This window comes from Pleurodeles waltl, chromosome 5, assembly GCF_031143425.1.
Source record: "Pleurodeles waltl isolate 20211129_DDA chromosome 5, aPleWal1.hap1.20221129, whole genome shotgun sequence".
In the NCBI taxonomy this organism is placed as follows: Eukaryota; Metazoa; Chordata; class Amphibia; order Caudata; family Salamandridae; genus Pleurodeles; species Pleurodeles waltl.
In genome coordinates, this window is record NC_090444.1 from 1,662,210,214 (window position 1) to 1,662,231,090 (window position 20,877).

General features: G+C 42.9%; 1 protein-coding gene across 1 annotated transcript in view; it reads right to left on the reverse strand.

Annotated features, from left to right (window-relative positions):
* Positions 1 to 1,630: 1,630 nt before the first annotated feature.
* WDR35 (WD repeat domain 35) overlaps positions 1,631 to 20,877 on the reverse strand; it is a 267,899-nt gene continuing 248,652 nt past the window's right edge. Inside the window, exons 27-28 of the mRNA XM_069235987.1 lie at positions 17,146 to 17,386; positions 1,631 to 1,947 (exon numbers count right to left, since the gene is read on the reverse strand). Of these exons, the coding sequence (XP_069092088.1) occupies positions 1,788 to 1,947; positions 17,146 to 17,386 (401 nt within the window). The 3' untranslated portion in view covers positions 1,631 to 1,787. The remainder of the gene's footprint in view (positions 1,948 to 17,145; positions 17,387 to 20,877) is intronic.

Sequence of the window (20,877 nt, forward strand, 5' to 3'; positions counted from 1 at the left end):
TATCGCCGGCAGACCATTTTAGGGTGTGATTATATAAACATGCCAACTTCAGAAATATTTTCAACATATGACCGGACCGGTGTAGTCGTGGAGAAGCTTTGTGTCAAGCACTGCATGGTCGCTAATCCAGTCCTTCCTCAAAGCACAAGCAAAAGCTGCGGAGGCTGCTGCTGATGTTCAGGGGAGTTCGCAAAACCACTGAAGGACATCAGCTGCCTAAGCCTCCACACACAAGCCAGAAACCAACTCTTTGCAAGGATTTCCAGCACACCTTTTGTTGCACTGTGCGGTGTTGACTTTTCTCCAGGTGAGCGTGTGAAAACCGCCTATATCATGGGACACACGACACAGTGTGAATTGGCAGGTCAGGTTTATGTTTTCATCATATCAAATGTGATTCTTACTCGCAAATAACACTCCTGCCTCGTCATTTGTTAGCAAATGGGCACAATTAGGACCCCTTCGGTTATACCCCAACTGTTGTAAGAGCATGTAAAGATTTTAATAGTCCTAATCAGGTGCATAGGTTACAATTAAACACAAAGAATGTGAAGAAGGGGGTTCATTGAAATCTTCCTGTTGCTGGAAGAAATGCTAAATCTCAAAAGAATCCAGCAGCTAAATTCGTGCACCATACTTTCCCTGTTTTGGAGGAAATTCAGTCAGAGGACTCAGGGCCTGATTTAGAGTTTGGCAGAAGGGTTACTCAGTCACAAATGTGACAGATAATTCATCCACTGTATTAAAAGTGCCACTGGATATAATGCACTCATAATATGGCAGACAGGATATCCCTCACTTTGTGACAGAGTAACCCGTCAGTTGAACTCTGAATCAGCCCCTAAGTGCTGGCTATACTTTACCTCCAGAAATTGGTGGCTTCACCATCATCACCACCTGTTAAATCAGACTATTAGCCTAATATGCTCCATGGTTTCTATTGTGGTTAACACCCAGGCCCTCATTACAAGTAGCCTAGAGCAGGGTGCAATATTACACCTGACAAAATCCGACACTTCAGTGGTCACAATTTATTGGGTCCAATAAGTAGAACCTACTTCCCAGATAATATGGAATAAACATGCAGTTTTTGGTACTTACAGCATGTGCATGTCCTTGTAATTATTGGACATCCCCCTGTTAAATTACAGCAGGTATGACCTTCCGAACTTTGGCAGCCTATGCAAACTTTATCGCACCCAGTAATTGGAGGATGCGATGACACTTACATGACATGGGTTTGGCTAGGGTTAGAAAACAGTGGTCCACTCGAAATGTTGGTCTTCAACCACAAACCTAATGACGCACAACAAACTTTGTTTTGACTACGCGAATTAATTTAAAAAAACAAGTGTTGGTCACTTGCCAAATGAATTACTATAATCTTTGTATTTACAGGAAGGATTGTTGGTTTGAACGAATTGGAATCCACCTAGAAGCATTCTTGAAGTTTCTTCACTAGTGTGTAGTAGGGTGGTAAAGTGTCTATCTCCACACAACGGAAGGCTAAGGTTTTACTATATATTTATATTTATTTGGGGTGTTTATTCCAGGCATCAGAAATAGCAGCCTCATAAATGTAAAAAATAACTGCTTATTTGAAGAGTACATAAAAACTGGAAGCCAAAAATGCTGTATAAATCTCTTTATATTTCGAAGTGATAAAATGCTGGTGTGTTGTAGAAAAGAGCTGCATATAAAATATTTTTACAAGTACATAAATAGCCATATGTTTAAAAATAGAGTCCAATGTGTTTTCAAGCAAAATAGAAAACATTTCCACCGCGTCACTGACTCAGTGCCCCCACCGCGCTGTGGCAGAGCGGACAGAAGTTGTAGTTGCTGATTTCCTGATCTTGAACACAGTGTTTGCACACGCCGCACATCCAGAACTGGTATTCTGTGATAGGACGTCCTGACGCAATGCAAGTTGGAAGCTTCCCTTCACTGTTAGTACAAAAGTAAAACAAGGAAAAAAAAAGTAAACAAGGTTTTACAGTTGTTCAAAATATACATGAATATTGTATGCTACTGAAAATATAACATGCAAATGGAATGTGTGTGCTCTCTGAAAATATGCATCATAGTGAAAACGAATGTCACTTTAACTCAAATCTCCGACACATAATCCAATATATAGAGAGAGAGAACGAGAGAGAGAGAGAGAGGGTGAAAGATGTGTATGAGAGAGACAGATTTATTTTGCAGACACCTGGCACGCCCTGCTGAGATTCTTCACTTCAACTGTGCAGATGGGTCCAAGGGGTACCAAGTTATGCGGTATCATATAAACATAGCATTATATATGTGAATGTCTTTGGGCTTATCTGACATGTTGCCGTGTAATCAATCCACACAAGTGTCTCTCTGGAACAGGATGGGTTTGGGAAGAAAATGGCAGGGTGTCAATTGGTTGATATGAAAATCAGACATGACCTCTGGTAAGAAAAAAAAGCAAGATGAGTCAGAAGGGAACCCTTTTTGCTTTACTGTGATGAAAGATAGTGTTACCTTTCTAGGTACAAAGAGCATGCAGCTCTCTGACTCTTCTACCTGAAGTGATAGCCAATAAAGTACAAGACGGATATTGAAAATCTGCCAGGTGCCCGGGTTCGTAAGGCATCCTATTACCTTGTTAGAGTACTATATTGCATAACCACAGAGGGGAAGGTTTCTTTACCGGGGAAAACACCTTTGATGCATTCTAGGAAATATTTAATCATGGGAATCGTGAAAAAACAACCCTAACGATTACATGTTCGTTAAACAGTATCAGCAGTCAAATGCACCGCAATAGAAGAAAACTCGAAACTTGACTTAGCCAGGATTACTTGATAATACTGTTTCTTCTTAACAAGGTCCCTGGACTGCCTGCTTCTGTAGACACTTTGAGCCACGTGCAGCAGGCCTCTTCAGTCCGTGAAGGCTGCCAAGGAGCAGGTCTACTGGCTCATCGGAAGTCGGGACGGTATTGGATTGGGCCACGCATAGGAGCCAGGGCACTTGAGTCTTTGAAGCTTACCCTGGTGCTGGTTTACTATGTGCGTGGAATTCTGGACTGTATTGCCTTGGCCTATGTGCAGGAGGACTGTCAGTCGATGAAGCTAGACCGGTGCTGGCCTACTGGGTGGGAGAAAGCTTGACAGTACTGTAGACCAAATACTGGGCTGCAGTACCATGGGGCTTTGCTGGGAGTTTCAGATGATCCACCAGCCCAGCAAAAAATAGCCTTTTTAAAATTGATAAATTTAGCCCAATGTCTGTTATTGCCAGTAACAACATAAAAAAACAACATGTTCCTGTAATTTCAGTACACAACTGCATGATTTCCTGGGCCCTTTTCCATGCCGATCAATGACAAAAGCACACCAGAGGCACCCTGACAGCATCAATGTACTAGACAAAGTGGTAACTGCAGACTGGTAAGTCTTGCGGACCGTGCCGAGGAGCATATCTTCCTACCCTGTAGCTTCCCAGCAGCACAGGATTCCTGCTCAGGGATCAGCACCATACCAGGATTCACAACCAGGAACCCACCAATAGACACTAGGGATTTGTCTGCATGGCTCTGAGGGCTGTCCCAGCTTAGGGGTTGACCCTTACTTAGGGCAATTACATTGTGGCCAATTTCCCTTTGGATTTAACTTCTCTGCACTTGGTGGCCTTGTGCCACCTCACATGAATATAAAATTATGACAACTCCTCTGTCAGATGAAGTTTGCTATTCAACTATAAACCTAGTTTCCAGAGCATGTGAGAGTTTGGGTCGAATCACAATCATCAGTATAGTTGTGTTTTGTCCTTGAAAAACATTAGAGTGTCACAAAAATGTTCACCTAACTATAGAATTACTTTAACCTTTTTACAATGGATCGATATCGCATTCTGAATTTTTTTTGTTCTGAATACATTTCTTCGGAAGGAGAATTTCAAAATGTTTTCCCCTGTACTACATATAGTGCAATATATATATATATATATATATATATATATAAAACATTTTTTTTGAAGTTCTCCTTCCGAAGAAAGGTATTCAGAATAAAGAAGTTTCAGAGTGCGATTCCGGCCACAGTCTTTCTTCGGAACAAAAAATAAAAATATACATCTATCAGCATAATCCACCTGGTGAAAAAAGGGTGTGTTAGAACACATGCAGAGCATCAAGAACAAAGACAGACAATACCTTGTGGTACATAATTTTCAGCTATTTCATGGCAGTGATAAGGACCTTCTTAGGTTCTATGACACTGACAGGATTGCGTTGTCACCTAGGGGTGGAGATCACACACGGAGTCTCAGACAACTGGAATCTATATATATTCTTGAATTGAACACTAAGAGCCTCATTATGAGTTTGGAAACTCATAACGCCACTACACCGCCCTTGCGGGCTAAACCCCGTCAGCCCTATTTTGAGTTTCCCGCTGTGGGGAACAGGGTCATAACATTGTAGCTGGCTCATAATGAAGCCGGCTGCAATGGGGCGGTGCGGCGGGTGCAGCAGCACCCATTGCGCCTTCCGCTGCCCATAATTCAAGCAGGAGAATGCACAACGGGGCAGTGCATGGGAGCACATGCACTGCCCATGCACAGTGCATGGGCACTGCAGGGGCCCCCAGGGCCCCTCTGACACCCCTATTCCGCCAGCCTATCTATGCAGTGTAAACTGCCATGGAAAGGCTGGCGGATGGGGACTCATAATCCCCAGGGCAGCCTTGCTTGCATCGCTGCTCTGGCGGATTACAACCGCGGGACCAGGCTGCAGGCTGGCAGCAGCCTGGCGTTGTCGGTGGTTGGACCGTGGCGCCTCTGCCACGGTTATAATAGGGTGGTTGGACCGCCCTGTCGGTGGCGGTCCGACCGCCATCGCGAGTGTGGCGGTCTTGAGACCACCACACTCGTAACGAGGGGCAAAGATTCCAGAGGTGTGGAACACAAATAAAGAGATGTTCATTCACCTGGGGGATAAGTTGCCTAATATGGCTCGCCCTGTTTGAGATCTGGTCAGGTATATATGGTTGGTTATGTTAGATTTGAATTTTGTTCAGTGATTTTTAATGTAATTCTGTCTTCTCCATAAAGGATGTTCATCATCAGGGATTATTTTTAACTGTAACGAGCTTTGGTTTTGACTTTGATTTATGTTCACACAGGGCTGAACTCCCCGTTGAGGAAATTCGATTTTTAATACGATCGTATCGACCCGCCATTTTGTGGCCCGCCGCCATTTTATGTTGCCTTCACTCAGGCAGCACAGCGAACGAAGTCCATTCTGCCTTTTCTGCTTATTCTGCAACATGGTGTTCAAAACAGCCTTCTGCCTCTATCTTTACAAGGCTGGTATTAAGGTCTGACCGAGTACACTAATCCCTGTCTGGTTTTCTAATCCTTGTTTCAACTATCTGTAGGCTCACACTATTCTCCGCCGATCTTATCTTATCGTCTGGCCTTCGCTGTCCTTTGCTAGTATTCTCTCATTTCACAACTGTCCTCCAAACGCACACAAACTTATCACACCACATGCAACTTCGTTGTGGATCGGTTAATGAATTAGTTCAAGGGAGGGGTGACAAACACAGCTGGAGGGGAGGCAACCTTAAGTCACTTGATACTTTGTTTTCCAATTCCTTCTATTGGTGCTGTCTTGTTTTCCGACATTTCTATTGGCTCTGTTCTATCTTTACATTATTCTTACTGGCTCCTTTCTATGTGTTCTGGGAGTGTATGTAGTTAATAAATGGTTTTTATACGGTATATAAGATTGTGCGCCACAAAGTAAAGTGGCAGTCTCCTGAGAACATACCTTGTGTACTTCTTGGACAACTGTACTAGCTGCAGCTAATAAAATCTGATCTTTTACGCCTGACAGAGTGTCCCGTGTCTCTGTTAGTTGAGGCAGGTGAATCCAAGGAGATTTCAGGCGTACCCTGCGCCGCCAGGCCCATAAGGTTCTGGTTCTTCAACTGGCGCCCAACGTGGGGCGGCTTCAGCGGTACCGGTTCTGCCTGAAGGTCGTGAGGAACCCCGCAAGAAAATTCTGGAGGAATCGCGAGCCACGTCAAGCGACCCCTGTATGTCGAAGTGGTCCGAAGGTCTTTTTCAGCGCGGTTACTCCTTCCTGACGGCTACTGACGACTGCTGCCCTGACTGCCGCCCTGCCTTGGCCCTTTCTTTGATGATGTATGGTAAAGCGAGACGATAGACGGGTCTCTGTTGGTGTAAGAAGACATCCTTAGTTAAGTATTTGGTGGGTCGCGCCCCCAAATTTTGGTCTTTGTTTTGTCCTTAGGTCCTTAGATTTGGCCATTGCAGTGGCCAAAGCCGAGGGGTAAGTGCATTTGTGCTGTGTAAACTGAAAGTTTTACCCCCTTGATGTTTGTGAACAGCCAGTAAAAATCGTGAGATGTCTGGTCTGACTAAGTTTGGAAAACTTTGTTGCTTTGGTTGTAATAGGGACTCCCAGCTTGAGGACTCCTGTCCGATTCCTTCGGTTGGAACTCCCACATATGAGCTCTATTCTAAACATGGTGTTGGTCCTATTGCCTTTAATAAGACATGGACCCGATATACAAAGAAAGATGGTGTTTTAAAATGGCCAGAAAATGGTAGTTTCGAAACTGATGTGCTAGATAATTTAGAAGCAACGTTATTTAAAAGAAAAGCCCGGCCGGCAATGTTTGACTCTTTTCGCCTTTGGCGTAAGGAAGCCAAACAGAGAGAAATTAAACAAGCGAAACGAGATAGGAAAACACAGGGAATGACGATTATACAGGCTGCTCAGCAATTCAAAGATGATGAAATAGATAATGCAGTGGAAATTTCAGACAGACAGCATCGAATGGCAATAGATAAATGCTATCCGACGTTGCCTATCTCTTCCCTTGATAAGAGAAAAGATTTTGAGGAAGATTCCTTAATGTCCCACTTATTGAAATTGCCTCCGCCCTATGTACAAGGTGCTAATGCACCCCCGATGTTACAGCCTGTTCAGCCGCCAGTTGTGCTTCCGCCTGCTCCAGCTTTTCCACATTTTCCTCCTCAAGTATTGCCTATGCCAGCTTTGCCTTTAACTCCTTTGCCTTCTGCTCCTTTGGCAATTCCTAATGCTCCTTTAGTTAATTCACCTAATACCTTGTCCCCTATCCTTATGTCAAATTCTCCATCTATGCGTAAGCGATTTGCAGATACTGTCTCTGGTCTCTTATCACCTTTCTTTGAAGCTTTAAACGTGTCTCCAGCTTTTTCTCGAAGACAGTCTCGTAGTCAATTCCCAGACTCCGAAGAGCGAGAAAAATTGGACTCACTTGCTTGTAGATGGATCAAGAAGGGTCCCCAATATAGTACGTCTGATATTATGTCCACCTTTCTGCAATGGAATGCACCTACGCAGAGATATGTTTTTAAAGTTATGTGCGATACTCTCGCTAAAGAATGGGAGGATATGAATTTGGGTTCGGTCCCACAGGATCTGTTAGATGTTCAGGCTGACTTTGACAAAGGACTTATTGTGGGTCCTAAGGTTGAAAACGCTGTCAGAACACTTATTTCTTTCAGATCCCTATTGTTCTCACAGACTTTTCCTGATTCTGATCCTTCAGTTAGGACAGCACTGAAAAACTATCCCATGAGAGAGGTTTCTCCAATATGGAAGGAAGAAGTTGCAGCAGCAGGTGCTAATCCAGCTATTCCTGCGCATTTTCAGCGCATATGGATACATGTCCCCTGGAAAAGGTCTGAAGTTTTAGCACTTAAACAGTCACTACCAGATTCACGCAAAAATCCTGCTGGTTACTATAAAGAGTTGTCGCAAACAGTTGATGCATGTACTATGAATCTAGCAGATATTGACATGTTGATGGGAAATGTAGTTCCACAGACAATATGGGCTAAAATTCGTAGAGAGGATCACGCTCAAGAATTAGGCGGCGATTGGAACGCTATTATTGCCGCAGATAGAGGTCAAGTAGGTGGTGCAAAGCCCGACGCTTTGATCTCAGAACTCCCTGGTAGGATTATTACATTAATGAAAACAATGATGCCTGCTTTGAGAGTTAATTGGGATAAGCTAGCAGTATGTAAACAAAAGAAAGATGAAAGTGTTTCCGATTTCTTTACCCGATTCGAGGAGACATTCATTGATCACAGTGGTCAAGATATGGCTACAGAAGGGGGACAGCGATTATTTGTGGATAAGTTCGTATATAACTTGCTTCCTGAACTATCACACAAGCTAAAAGACTCCGAGAGTTCATGGGCAGTTTCTTCTTCCGCCCAGATATTGGCTACTGCACAATATTATGAAAATAGAGACAAAGAAGAAAGGGAAAAACAAGAGAAAAAGACGAAAGAATTAAAAACTAAAGTTCTTTTGCAACAGGCTTATCCTCCTCGTTATGTTCAGCCTCAGTTTCAACAGCCTCCGCAGTTTCAGAGGTTGTATCAAAAGCCTGAACCATTCATTCCAAGACCTTTGCTAGGTCCCAATCAATGTGCTTATTGTAGGGAGGAAGGTCATTTTAAGAACAGTTGTCCGGCATTGTTGCAGCGTAATGGAGCAACATCTGCTTCACGAGGTCATGGTGGTCCTCAGTCAGCAAATAGAGGTAGAGGTCGAGGTGTGTTAACCCAAGAGCAGCGTTCTTTTGTTCCTCCAAATTCCGGAAATTACTTTGACCAGCAAAATGTTAGGTCTACACAGTATTACAGTGAGGATCAGTATATTGAAGGAGGGAATGAAAGTCTTCATTTTGAATAGGACAGCCATGGACAAAGTAAGGGGGTTACGTCAATTCCAGTGGATCAGAATGGACCTTATGTTAATGTCACTACAATGGGTGTTTCAGAGCCATTTCTTTTAGATACTGGTGCCATGAGAAGCTCTATCATTCATTCTAAACTCCCTGGCGCACCTTTGTCTGGCTTAACGAATGTATCTGTAGGATTTTCTGGCGCCCCTGTTCGCAATCCAGTTTCTTGCCCTTTGCCTGTTTCAATAGGCCCTTATGATTTAGAAGCTCCGCTTCTTCTGACGAATGGTTGTGGTGAAAATCTGTTGGGTTTAGATCTATTAAAAAGAATGCATGCTACGATATATTGTTCACCTTCTGGTGTATACCTCACTCTAGGACAGAAAATGACTAGTCCAATGTACTTATCAAAAGATCAATTCCCACCTGAATTGCTTTCTCTTCCCGAAACGCTTTGGGCTACGGGTCCGAATGACGTTGGTTGTCTTGAGATCCCACCTTATGTTGTTACTCTTAAGCCCAATGCTGAAATGCCACGTATTCCGCAATACAGAATCTCTACTGAAGGTGAGAAAGCACTTCTGGAAATTGTCCATGATTTGATTCAGAAGGGTGTGGTTGAGGAAACGAGAGGAAATACATGTAACAGTCCTGTTCTTCCGGTTCTTAAACGCACTGATCCTTCTCAGCCTCCTGTTTATCGTTTTGTAATTGATCTTCGGGAGGTAAACAAGATTGTCGTACCGCAGTTTCCTGTAGTCCCAGATATCACTGCTCTGTTGACGATGATACCTTCTACAGCGACTTGGTTTTCAGTTATTGATCTAAAGAATGCTTTCTTTAGAATTCCCATCGCCGAAGAGAGTAGAGATATTTTTGGTTTTTCCCTCGGAGGCCGAAGCTTCCGGTTTAAACGCGCACCTCAAGGTTATTGTGAAAGTCCCTCTATTTACAGTCAAGCTCTAAAATGTCATCTTGATGCCTTTTCCTTACCGTCCGGTGCCGCTCTCATTCAGTACATGGATGACTTATTAGTTGCAGCTGATTCAGAGGAGATTTGCAAAAACGTGACCGTTGCACTGTTGCGTCATTTGTTTGATCTGAATCACAAGGTTTCTCCTTCTAAATTACAATATGTCTGTCGCGAGGTGACTTATTTGGGTCATCTCTTGTCAAAGGAGGGACGACGATTGACCCCCGAACGAATTCAGGCAATTGCACAAATGTCAGTGCCATCCACACAAAGAGAGGTACGTGCCTTTTTGGGCATTACTTCTTATTGTAGACAGTGGATTCCGAGTTTCTCTTTATTGGCTAAACCGCTGTTGGCGCTAACTTTAAAAGATACGCCTCAGCCTCTTCCATGGACTGACGAATGTCAGAAGAGTTTTACTGATTTGCGTATTGCTTTGTGTTCTGCTCCTGTATTGGGTACTCCTGATTACAGTAAGCCCTTTACGCTCTATGTCCACGAAAGAGAGGGTTGTGCATTGTCAGTCTTAACGCAGCGTTTTGGAGATCAACAGCGACCATGCGCATATTTCTCAGCTACGTTAGATCCAGTAGCTAAAGCATTGCCTAGTTGTCTTAAGGCGACAGCGGCAGCAGCAATTTCTATTCGACAGTCTGCTGGAGTAGTGCTAGATAATACTCTCATTGTTATGGTGCCACATGCAGTGGATACTTTACTAAATAGGACAAAAACGCAGCATCTTACGAGTGCTCGGTTGTCCGGATATGAGCTGACGCTTTTGGCTAGTCACATACACATCAAACGATGTAATACCCTGAATCCAGCTACTTTGTTGCCTCTTCCAGAAGAGAGAGATGTCTCTGAACAGCATGATTGTTTTCTCCGTACTGAAGAAGAGACTAAGGGTAGAATTGACCTAAAAGACACGCCATTAGTGAATCCAGATGGAACACTATGGGTAGATGGTTCTTGTTTCAAGCTCCCGAATGGAGATACAGTTTCAGCCTACGCTATTACTACTTTGCATACGATTGTGGAGACAGCACGCATTAGACATAATTCAGCTCAGGCAGCTGAATTGATAGCCTTAACTAGAGCGTGTGTGTTATCCAAAGGAAAAAGAGTAAACGTGTACACTGATAGCCAATACGCTTTTGGTGTAGCGTTTAACTTTGGGCGCTTATGGAAGGAAAGAGGATTCTTTACTTCCCATGGTACTAAGATACAACATGGTCAATTAGTGACTGAACTTCTTGAGTCACTTACAATGCCTACTCAGATAGCGATCGTGAAGTGTAGTGCACACAAAAAGATTGTGGACGATGTTGGTCGAGGAAATGCATTTGCAGATGAGGTAGCGAAAAAGACAGCCAGAGACAACACAAGTCGAATGTATGTTGCAGGTCCCGCAAACTGCGTAAGAGAAGAGGGAATGTGTGAAGATACAGTAGAGAGTGTGAAATCAATTCAAGGAGAGGCTACGGAGAAGGAGTTGAGAAAGTGGAAGGAAAGTACAGGAATGTTAGATGAGATGGGATGTTGGGTTGAATTATCAGAACATCAACGTTGGCTGTTACCAGATGCTTATGTACTACCTGTAGTTACTATGGCACATGGTCCAGCTCACCTAAGTGCAAAAGGAATATGTAAACTTCTGGCTCCAGTGTGGCAAAATGAGGGGATCCCAAAGTGTGCAAATAATGTAGTAAAACATTGTATTGTTTGCTTGATGTACAATCCGGGAAAGGGAACCCCAACTCCAGCAGGTCATTTTGCTCCTCCAACATATCCATTTGAGGTGTTGCAGATCGATTATATTCACATGGAACGATGCAACAACCTCAAATATGTTCTGGTGATAGTATGTGCTTTTTCTAGATGGGTAGAAGCCTACCCTCTGAAGGACAATACTGCTTTATCAACTGCCAAAATACTTTTGAAAGAATTCTTCCCTAGGTTTGGTTTGCCGCGCATTGTCTGGAGTGACAATGGGAGCGAATTTGTGGGTCAAGTCATGCAAAAAGTTTGTGCAGGTCTTGGCATAAAACAGAAGTTCCACGCGGCGAATCACCCACAGTCGGCTGGTTTAGTAGAATGCTACAATGGAACCTTGAAGCTTAAAATTGCTAAGGTGCAAGCTAGCACAGGACTTAATTGGCCTGATGCTTTACCATTGGCTCTTCTGTCCACCAGAACAGCAGTACACTCTCGTTTGGGGCTTAGCCCTTACGAAGTGATATTTGGTCGCCCAGCTAATGTATGGGGAGTTCCTCGCCCTAAGAAATACTCAGACTTGCCATACCCGATGTTGATTGACTACTTGCATGACCTTACAACTAAATTGCGTGTTCTTCATCAACAGGTTCAGAGTGCTCTACCAGAGGCTTCCACAGACCCAGGTCATTCCATCCGACCAGGTGACTGGGTCTGCACGAAAAATTTCCAACGACAGAGAAATTTGGAGCCCAGATGGAGAGAGCCACGCCTGGTTCTTTTGACCACAAGAACAGCAGTTAAAGTCGAAGGAAAGAAAAACTGGGTGCATGCCGTGCACTGCAAGAAAGTGCCTTTGCCCTTGCCTTTCGATCAGTGGGTCCGTAGAGGCATCAGTGACTCTGAAAGTGAGAAAGTTCCGCAATTTGTACCATTCAGTGATGCGCGTCTAATTGGAACACTTTCTGAGAAAGAGGACGACGACATCCTTCAAGAAGCAATACCATCGCATCGTCGCTTGATCACGACAAATCCAGGAACATTGTTTCAAAACCAGACTGCCTCTGGACAGGAACGCTATAATTTGAGACCAAGACCAAAGAACTTGTAAATTTCTCTCCTATGTAGTACTCTATCCCGGTTGCAGGGTCACGGTAGGAGTCTTAGTTACGACCTGAGTAAGTGGCAATAGGCCTGCAGGACCTCACAGTGTCATAGGACGGTAGATAATCGTGACTACAGTGATTGAGGAAGATTGCCGTGAGCATCCACTTAGAAAGATGGAGGCTACATTAGATAAAAGAGAAAGTAAAAATGTAAAGAATAATTGTAAAGAAATATGTAGTCGTTGTAGTATTGCTCTATGCGTCATTATATTGTCGTGTATTCTTTTGGCATCTGTAAACTGGATCATTATTACTCTGCAGCAAAAAGTTGTCTCTTCTCCTACCTCTACATCTTCTTCTACTATCTCTCCGCACCTATTTCACACTCTTCCCCAGCATGAACTCATCAGAAGAACTGAATACTTTAACAATTCCTTCGTCCAGTTGTTACATCAACATCAGTTAGTGATCAATACAACTGACTGTTGGGTGTGTGGACTCATACCACATACGGTAGAAAAAGGAATGCCATATTTAGTTCTTCCATTCTCCTATGAAGGTTCCGCTTGGGCTTATTTTGTCATTTTCAATAATGCATATCAAAGTAAAATTAAACAACCTGTCAGTTCACATAGTGTTGGTTCAAATTTCAGTCATAGTTTATTGATAAAGGGAATGGTAGCTATGGCTAAAATCATGGAAAAAAGTGAAGCTTCCATAGATGAAAGAAAGGCATATACCAATTGGAACATAACTGATTACATTTCCAGCCTCAATGATAAGGTTAAGCAAGGAAAATCTCCTCCGATACGGGTCATACCCCAACAAGGAAATTTCTGTCTGCAAATAAATGGTAGAACTCCAAACACCGGACAAAGAGAAAGTTTATGTTCCCATACATATGTTTATTCAGCCCTGAATTCACTGCCGTTAGTACCATCTCAAGGTACATACTTCGTTTGCCACGATAGGGCTTATACATGGTTGCCAGCTGATTTCTCTGGTACTTGTTATATAGCCTTTCTTCTTCCCCCTACATACACCGCTCCTGCGAACCATCATAAAAATAGATATGGCAGAGGGATTGTGGATTCAAAAGACACAGCAGGACAAGAGGGAGGAGATTTCCTCAAAGGATTTCTTCCCTTCTGGGGTCCAATGGCCAACAGCAGAAATATAAGGCAATTGGTTCGTGTCGTAGAAACCACCATAGACATCACTGTAGGAGCTTTAAGTAACATTACAGCTGAACTACAGGCTGATCGTCTTATGACCTTGCAGAACCGTGTTGCCTTAGACTTTGTTCTTGCGGACCGTGGTGGAGTATGCAAATTGATCGGATCAAGTTGCTGTATTTTCATACCTAATGACGCTCCGACAGTATACCAAGCTATCTCTAAGTTACACATAATCTCCGAGTCGATTCATCAGGACGAAGGAGATTGGTCCTTTTCAGAGTGGTTTTGGGGATTACTGTCCAAATGGGGTTGGAAGGTATTGACATTCTTTGGAGTAATTTTAGCTTTTATATTCTCTTGTTGTCTTTGTATGCACTGCGGTCCTGCCATCTGCAACCTATGTGCTACTGCATGTATTCCCAAACCCAAGTCACAAAGAGCAGAGAATATCAAAATGATGGTACAGCAACAGCTTGATGACCTCATGGCCATAGACATCGACTCAGATTAACATGAGTTTGTGTATCTTGCCTGAGTTCTGGCAAAAGGAGGGTCTGAGGAAATTCGATTTTTAATACGATCGTATCGACCCGCCATTTTGTGGCCCGCCGCCATTTTATGTTGCCTTCACTCAGGCAGCACAGCGAACGAAGTCCATTCTGCCTTTTCTGCTTATTCTGCAACATGGTGTTCAAAACAGCCTTCTGCCTCTATCTTTACAAGGCTGGTATTAAGGTCTGACCGAGTACACTAATCCCTGTCTGGTTTTCTAATCCTTGTTTCAACTATCTGTAGGCTCACACTATTCTCCGCCGATCTTATCTTATCGTCTGGCCTTCGCTGTCCTTTGCTAGTATTCTCTCATTTCACAACTGTCCTCCAAACGCACACAAACTTATCACACCACATGCAACTTCGTTGTGGATCGGTTAATGAATTAGTTCAAGGGAGGGGTGACAAACACAGCTGGAGGGGAGGCAACCTTAAGTCACTTGATACTTTGTTTTCCAATTCCTTCTATTGGTGCTGTCTTGTTTTCCGACATTTCTATTGGCTCTGTTCTATCTTTACATTATTCTTACTGGCTCCTTTCTATGTGTTCTGGGAGTGTATGTAGTTAATAAATGGTTTTTATACGGTATATAAGATTGTGCGCCACAAAGTAAAGTGGCAGTCTCCTGAGAACATACCTTGTGTACTTCTTGGACAACTGTACTAGCTGCAGCTAATAAAATCTGATCTTTTACGCCTGACAGAGTGTCCCGTGTCTCTGTTAGTTGAGGCAGGTGAATCCAAGGAGATTTCAGGCGTACCCTGCGCCGCCAGGCCCATAAGGTTCTGGTTCTTCACCGTTAGGTATTAGTTTGGCCAGTTGGACTGTTTTGTTATGGGTCTCTGGCCAGCTTCTTGCATCCTTTCTAGTTCCATCATAATCTGGGTACAGAAGAGAAGCAAAAGAGCTACGATATCTTATATTTCTCGAATTTATTTTCCAGTACCTTGCTGTCGTTATTGAAGTCCTATGTTACTTGATGTCAAGTATTTTCACTTATAACATCTTGTACTGCTCGAAATGAGTCATGTTCTAAGGGGCAGTTTTGACTTATACATCAGCACCTCTGCAAACCTTAGCAATGCTGTGCCCACTGGGGCTGTATTGCCTATATGCACACCTTCTGAGCTCCTCTGCTTTTTGAGAGGTTAGGAATAAGAGCTAAAATATTTTCTACCTTTTTTACATTTTATTACCCTAGTCCTATTATAGTACCTCTATGTCATGTGATTTTGTATCTTTATCTATGACAACTTGTCGTATTCTGATTGGTTTAGGCTCTGACATGTCGTACTTTGACAATTTTGATATCGGCACCCCTGTCCACTTCAGCAAGGCTTTGCCCACTGGAATGGAATTGTATGCGTACTTAAGCAGGACACGCCCTGCTTCTCCGACACTATCACCTTATAGTGCCAGTGTGGACAAAGCGTTATTATTTACTTAGTCCATCATACCAGATGGGAAGCTTTTCTTTAATTTTGAGACTGTTGGGTACCGGTCATATACGCAGGGTCTGGCTGCTATGTAGTGTTTACTACGTTACATTATTGATTGATGCTTCTCAAACTGACATGCTACATCTTTATGTTTTCATTGGCTTTATTTCAAGTCCTTTCCCATGCGCAATGTTATTTTGATTATGCAAAAGTATCACACGTTTGCATTTGTGATGTTTTGATTAATTTTGCAATATGTCTTTAAGCAAATAAGTTGTTGGAAATGCAATTGTTTTGCTTACTTTGCCTTTGATGCAGAGCCATTTGGACTCTAAATACGTATTCAGGCGATCACGGAGACTTGTTATGTGGATGTCTCTAATATTTCCAAATTCACGGATATTATAATGGGACCTAATTTCTATTTCTACAGAATGTTCAATTATTTTGACTCAGAATGAATCATTCAGTATAATGTTTGTATTAATTTTGTTTATGCACTGTGAATTGCAGTATGCTAGCATACACTGTGGACGCCGATTTGGGGCTATTTTTATGCTGCTGATAAACTGCGATGGTTGTTTTAATACCAGGGGCAAGCCGTGAGGAAATCATGTAATGGGACGAAACACGTGTTGGCTGAAATCTTCAATAATTTGCTAAAACCATTTAAAAATTAGAAATAGGCCAGGATGGCTAAAATCATGTATGAAGAAATAGGCCGGAAAGACTAATGAAAATTCAATGGTCATGATATCTAAATCATAATAGTCCCACAAATGTGTTCTTTGAAAAACAGTGGTACTGAATACAGCCATATGAAGTTGTAAAGACAACGACTAAGAACATTTGTAAACAATGGTTTATGCAATTTTGATATAGGAAAAGTGATTTACACCCGGATGTCCAAAACTTTGTTGTGATTATTTATGTCTTGTTTTGAAGTTTACATATTTAATGGAATTATACATATGGATATATACGAACCAAGTTAACAGTTGGATCCATAGAAATTTGTATGCATGGGCTCCACTATTATATTGTTCTGAATTGCAGTACCCACAGCCAATTTTCACCATTCTAATATGGCGACATGTATCATATATAATGAGTAGGATGCTATGTACCCTTTGTTTATGTTCACTTATATTTGGGCTCTATTTTTAGCTCAAACACACACTAATAATTAAATGCTGTACTGTTGACTATAAATTCAGAAAACAACTTGGATAGACATTTCTGTTGTGCCATCTTTGGAAACACATATTAGAAGATTGTATGTCTTGTATCATCTGGAGGTCAGTTAAATGAAATACTGTTTGTTTTTTGTTTTTAAATGGAGGCACATACGTGGAACCATGGTATGCATAGAGGTGCTCAATTAATACATTTATTTCTCTAATATAAAAGATCTACAGCATGAGAAACAAACTCACCCTTCAGGAAGGCTGTCCAGTTCTGGTGGCCGGGTATCTTTAGGGCTATGTTTGGTGAAGATCTCGAGGGCAAGGTCTTCATAATGCTGCCTCTGTTCAGGACTTAGTGTATCCAGAGATTCAAGCTTAATAAAGGCTTTAGAACATGTTCCAAATGCTCGGTTTGCACATGCGCAGAGCCCTAGCAGGGAATATATTTCAACTGCAGGGATAATGTCTTCATAATCTCTCAAATGGAGGCCTGCGGATCACAAATGAAAAATGAAAGACATATTAATCATGGGCCGAGTACAAAACAATACTGAAATTTGTTTGGTATGCAACATATAAACAAATAATAGAAACAAGAGACACATTTTATTTTATTAGTAAGACTGTTACATATATTTATATCTGATGCAACTCTTAAAAACAGACCCTGGTGTTAGGCTAGGGAATATGGGATGCTTACTCTTCAGTGATTCCTGTATTATTAATCCTTCCCTCCATCATTCCTATGTAAAGAACATCCTTGTAATGTATGGCACTAAGAACAATTTGTATACCTTCAGTAACAATCCTACCTGCTGCTCCCTCCCCTCTCGAATCACCTCCAGGCACATAATGAACTGTAAAGATGAAATAGATCTACAGCAGTGAAAAGTGGCACCTCTGTACGGGAACCATCCTGCATTTGACATTACAGTCTTATAAGGCACTTTATTCTGGTGCACTGACCTCAGCTTTCTGTCCTATTCCCCATACCCTCTGAAGTAGATTAGCCTGACAAAATTTAACAGTAATTGTAGTGTACCAACAGTGACTTCAGAGCTTATTAAAAGTTGCATGACTACTCCTCATAATGGCATGTTTGAGAGGAATCTACAGGTATAGAAGCGTATTGACCAGAAAGATCATTACCAAAATTAAGTAACTTTTCCTTCTTTTACTACTTCTATCTGCAGCGTTGTCCACTCTGAATCAATACCCAGACTTCAGAGTCAAGGCAATAGTGTCTTGTAATGTTGTGGATGGTAGCCCACAATGCAAACCTGGCAGCTATCCAGAACAGGAACACCCCTGGACGATGAAGAAGAGGCCTTCACCCTGGTGGAATATGCCCTATACCCGACAGAGGCTCCTTTCTGGCAAGAGCGTAGCACATTTTTTATGCACGGCATGATCCAATGGGAAATCGCCCACTTCTGAAGTTTGTTGCCTTTTTTTGGAACCAGCGTAGCAAAGGATCATCAATCTCCTATTTAAGGGTCCTGTCAGTATTAAAACCGAGGAGCCTGTGACGATACAGGAAGTGCAGTCTCTCCTTGTCTTTGGCAGGATGAGGAAAATATAATGTCAATAGAGTAATGCACTGACCCATGTGAAATGGCGTGACCGTAACAAAGAAGCCTTGATTCTAAAGATCAGTTTGTCCCAAAAAATGTAGTAGAGGAAGAATGAACAGGCAAAGGTTCCATCTCACTAATGCCCTGAGCTGAGGTAATGGCCCGAAAGGAGAACCCATCAAGAACCTGAGCTCAAAGTTAAAATCACACTGAGACATAGGGAGAAGGGGGATCAAGTGGGGCAATTGCTTCAGAAAATGCATAATGACAGGAGACTTAAAAGACGCCTGATTTGGTAAACAAAGAAAAGCCAAATGGCAACCAAATAACCCTTAAGGCCCTCAGCAAATCTTTGCAACACATCAGATAAACATGCTTTAATGGAGTCAAATTCTGCCTCGGTGCACCAAGGAACAAAGCAGGGCCAACACCTAAAATAAACAGATTTTCTGCTTACATGCTGCCAAAATCACAGCCACCACCTCAAAAGGCAGATCAAAAGAGCTCAGGTTGCCCTGCTCAATATCCAGGCATACTCTGGAATTCTGGATGCAGAACCCTCCCTGCCCAATGAGAGAGGAAAAGAAGAAGCAGATGTAGGTATCACACCCTCTACGGCTAAGCGGGCATAATCAAGATCATCTGCACCTGGTCCTGATGCAGCTTGCCCAGAACCCAAGAAATCAGTGAGATGTGGAAAACCAGGTAAAGGAGAGGGAAATCTCACCTCAGACTGAATGGGTCACCAAGGGCTCCCTGCAGCAGGAACTGTAGGTCCCAGAAGCAAGACATTGTGTGTTCTTATGAGTGCCAAGGAGGTCCACAGGAGGGGATCCCAAGAAGGAAAAGAAGAACTGGGTGAAGGTACACCTTATGGCCAGCTAGATGAAGCTCACTGAGATCATCTGCCTGCATGTTCAAGGATCCCACTTGGTGATTCGCAACCAGCAAGACATTGTGAGCTTCAGCATAACAGCACAGCATGAGACCTGAACTAAACATCTGTGGATGGGAGCCAAGAACATCTTGAGTGCCAGGAGATTATTCAAAGCAAGAGCATATTGATATGACATTACTGCGCTGCAAAAGACCACAGACCTCTTATCTCCAATGCATCAAGTTGACCTCCCCAACTGAGCGAAGAGGCATTGGTCACCACTGTGGCCACTGACAGTGAAAGACATAAGGGCTTCTCACATGTTTTGTGGCCCATCTCGAGCCATCACTGCAGGTCTCAAGGTACTTATGTGGAAATATGAGTGCTGTACATCAGGGCTCCCAAGTGCAGGATCCACTGGGAGCAAAGGCACCTACAGAGCACACAATATGGCAGTTCTTGAGCTGCAAAGATTTGCCACTAGCCCCATCCCCTTTGACAGTGGAACAGAGAAAATTGGAGGAGGCAAGTCCTGAATGGGAAGGACATGATCCTGTTAGACAATTTGTAGGACTCTGCTGTCTGTTGTGATGGACTACCAATGCACTAAATGATAGGCCACTCTACCCTTACAGTCCGCACATGCTGGCATAATACTTTTCTGTGGGAGGGGCCAAGAATAAGTAGGAAAAGAACTGCCATTGCTGACCTGGATAGCATTGGCAACACAAAGCCCTCTGTAGATGCGAAAGGACTCGCTGGGTTCTCCACTGACTGAGGGCTGGTGCCACCAAAACAGAAGGGATCAGGACTATCCCCTGAATATTGGTACTGCTGATAAAACTGGTAACAGGGGAAGTCAGTCTCAGTGACTGAACCAGCGCAAGACCCTATGTGAATCATTGCAGCACTGAGTAGGCCTTCTCACCAAAGTGGCAAGCACCAAAAGGCATGTTCATAAGATTGGTCTGCACATGGTTGGACAGGCTGGTAAAACGTATACAGGCATGGCAGCACATGGCAACAGAAGAGCCCATGGACCTCCCCATGAAATCCACAGTATCCAGCCTGGAATGGAAGAACTGTATGACTGAATTCTATGCATCACGTAGAACATCTGCAAAATATTCATTCATACAGGGCCTGATTTACAAAGATAAACTTACACTTTTGTATAAGTTTAAAATTTTGTTTTTCACAAACTACATGCTAATAGTAAGTTTACAACGGTGAAGAGTCCACAGCCAGGGCTGAACTCTGCACACAAAAAGGTAGGCCTCTTCTTTTACAGTTGCAAACAGTCCCCCTTGTCCATGCCGGTAGGGGGAAGATGACCCACCTAGCTGCTGACATCTATTGTCATTATGATAAACAATACTGGCCATCTGATTTGGATCTGAGTCAGAGCTAAAAAGCTACTCAAGCCTGCTATAGTATTCACCCGAAGGCAAAAGCTTGTAAGGGGACACCTCCATTAACTGCTGAGCCTTGCATCTAGATCTGACCAAGATGTCCGTAATATTTAGAACA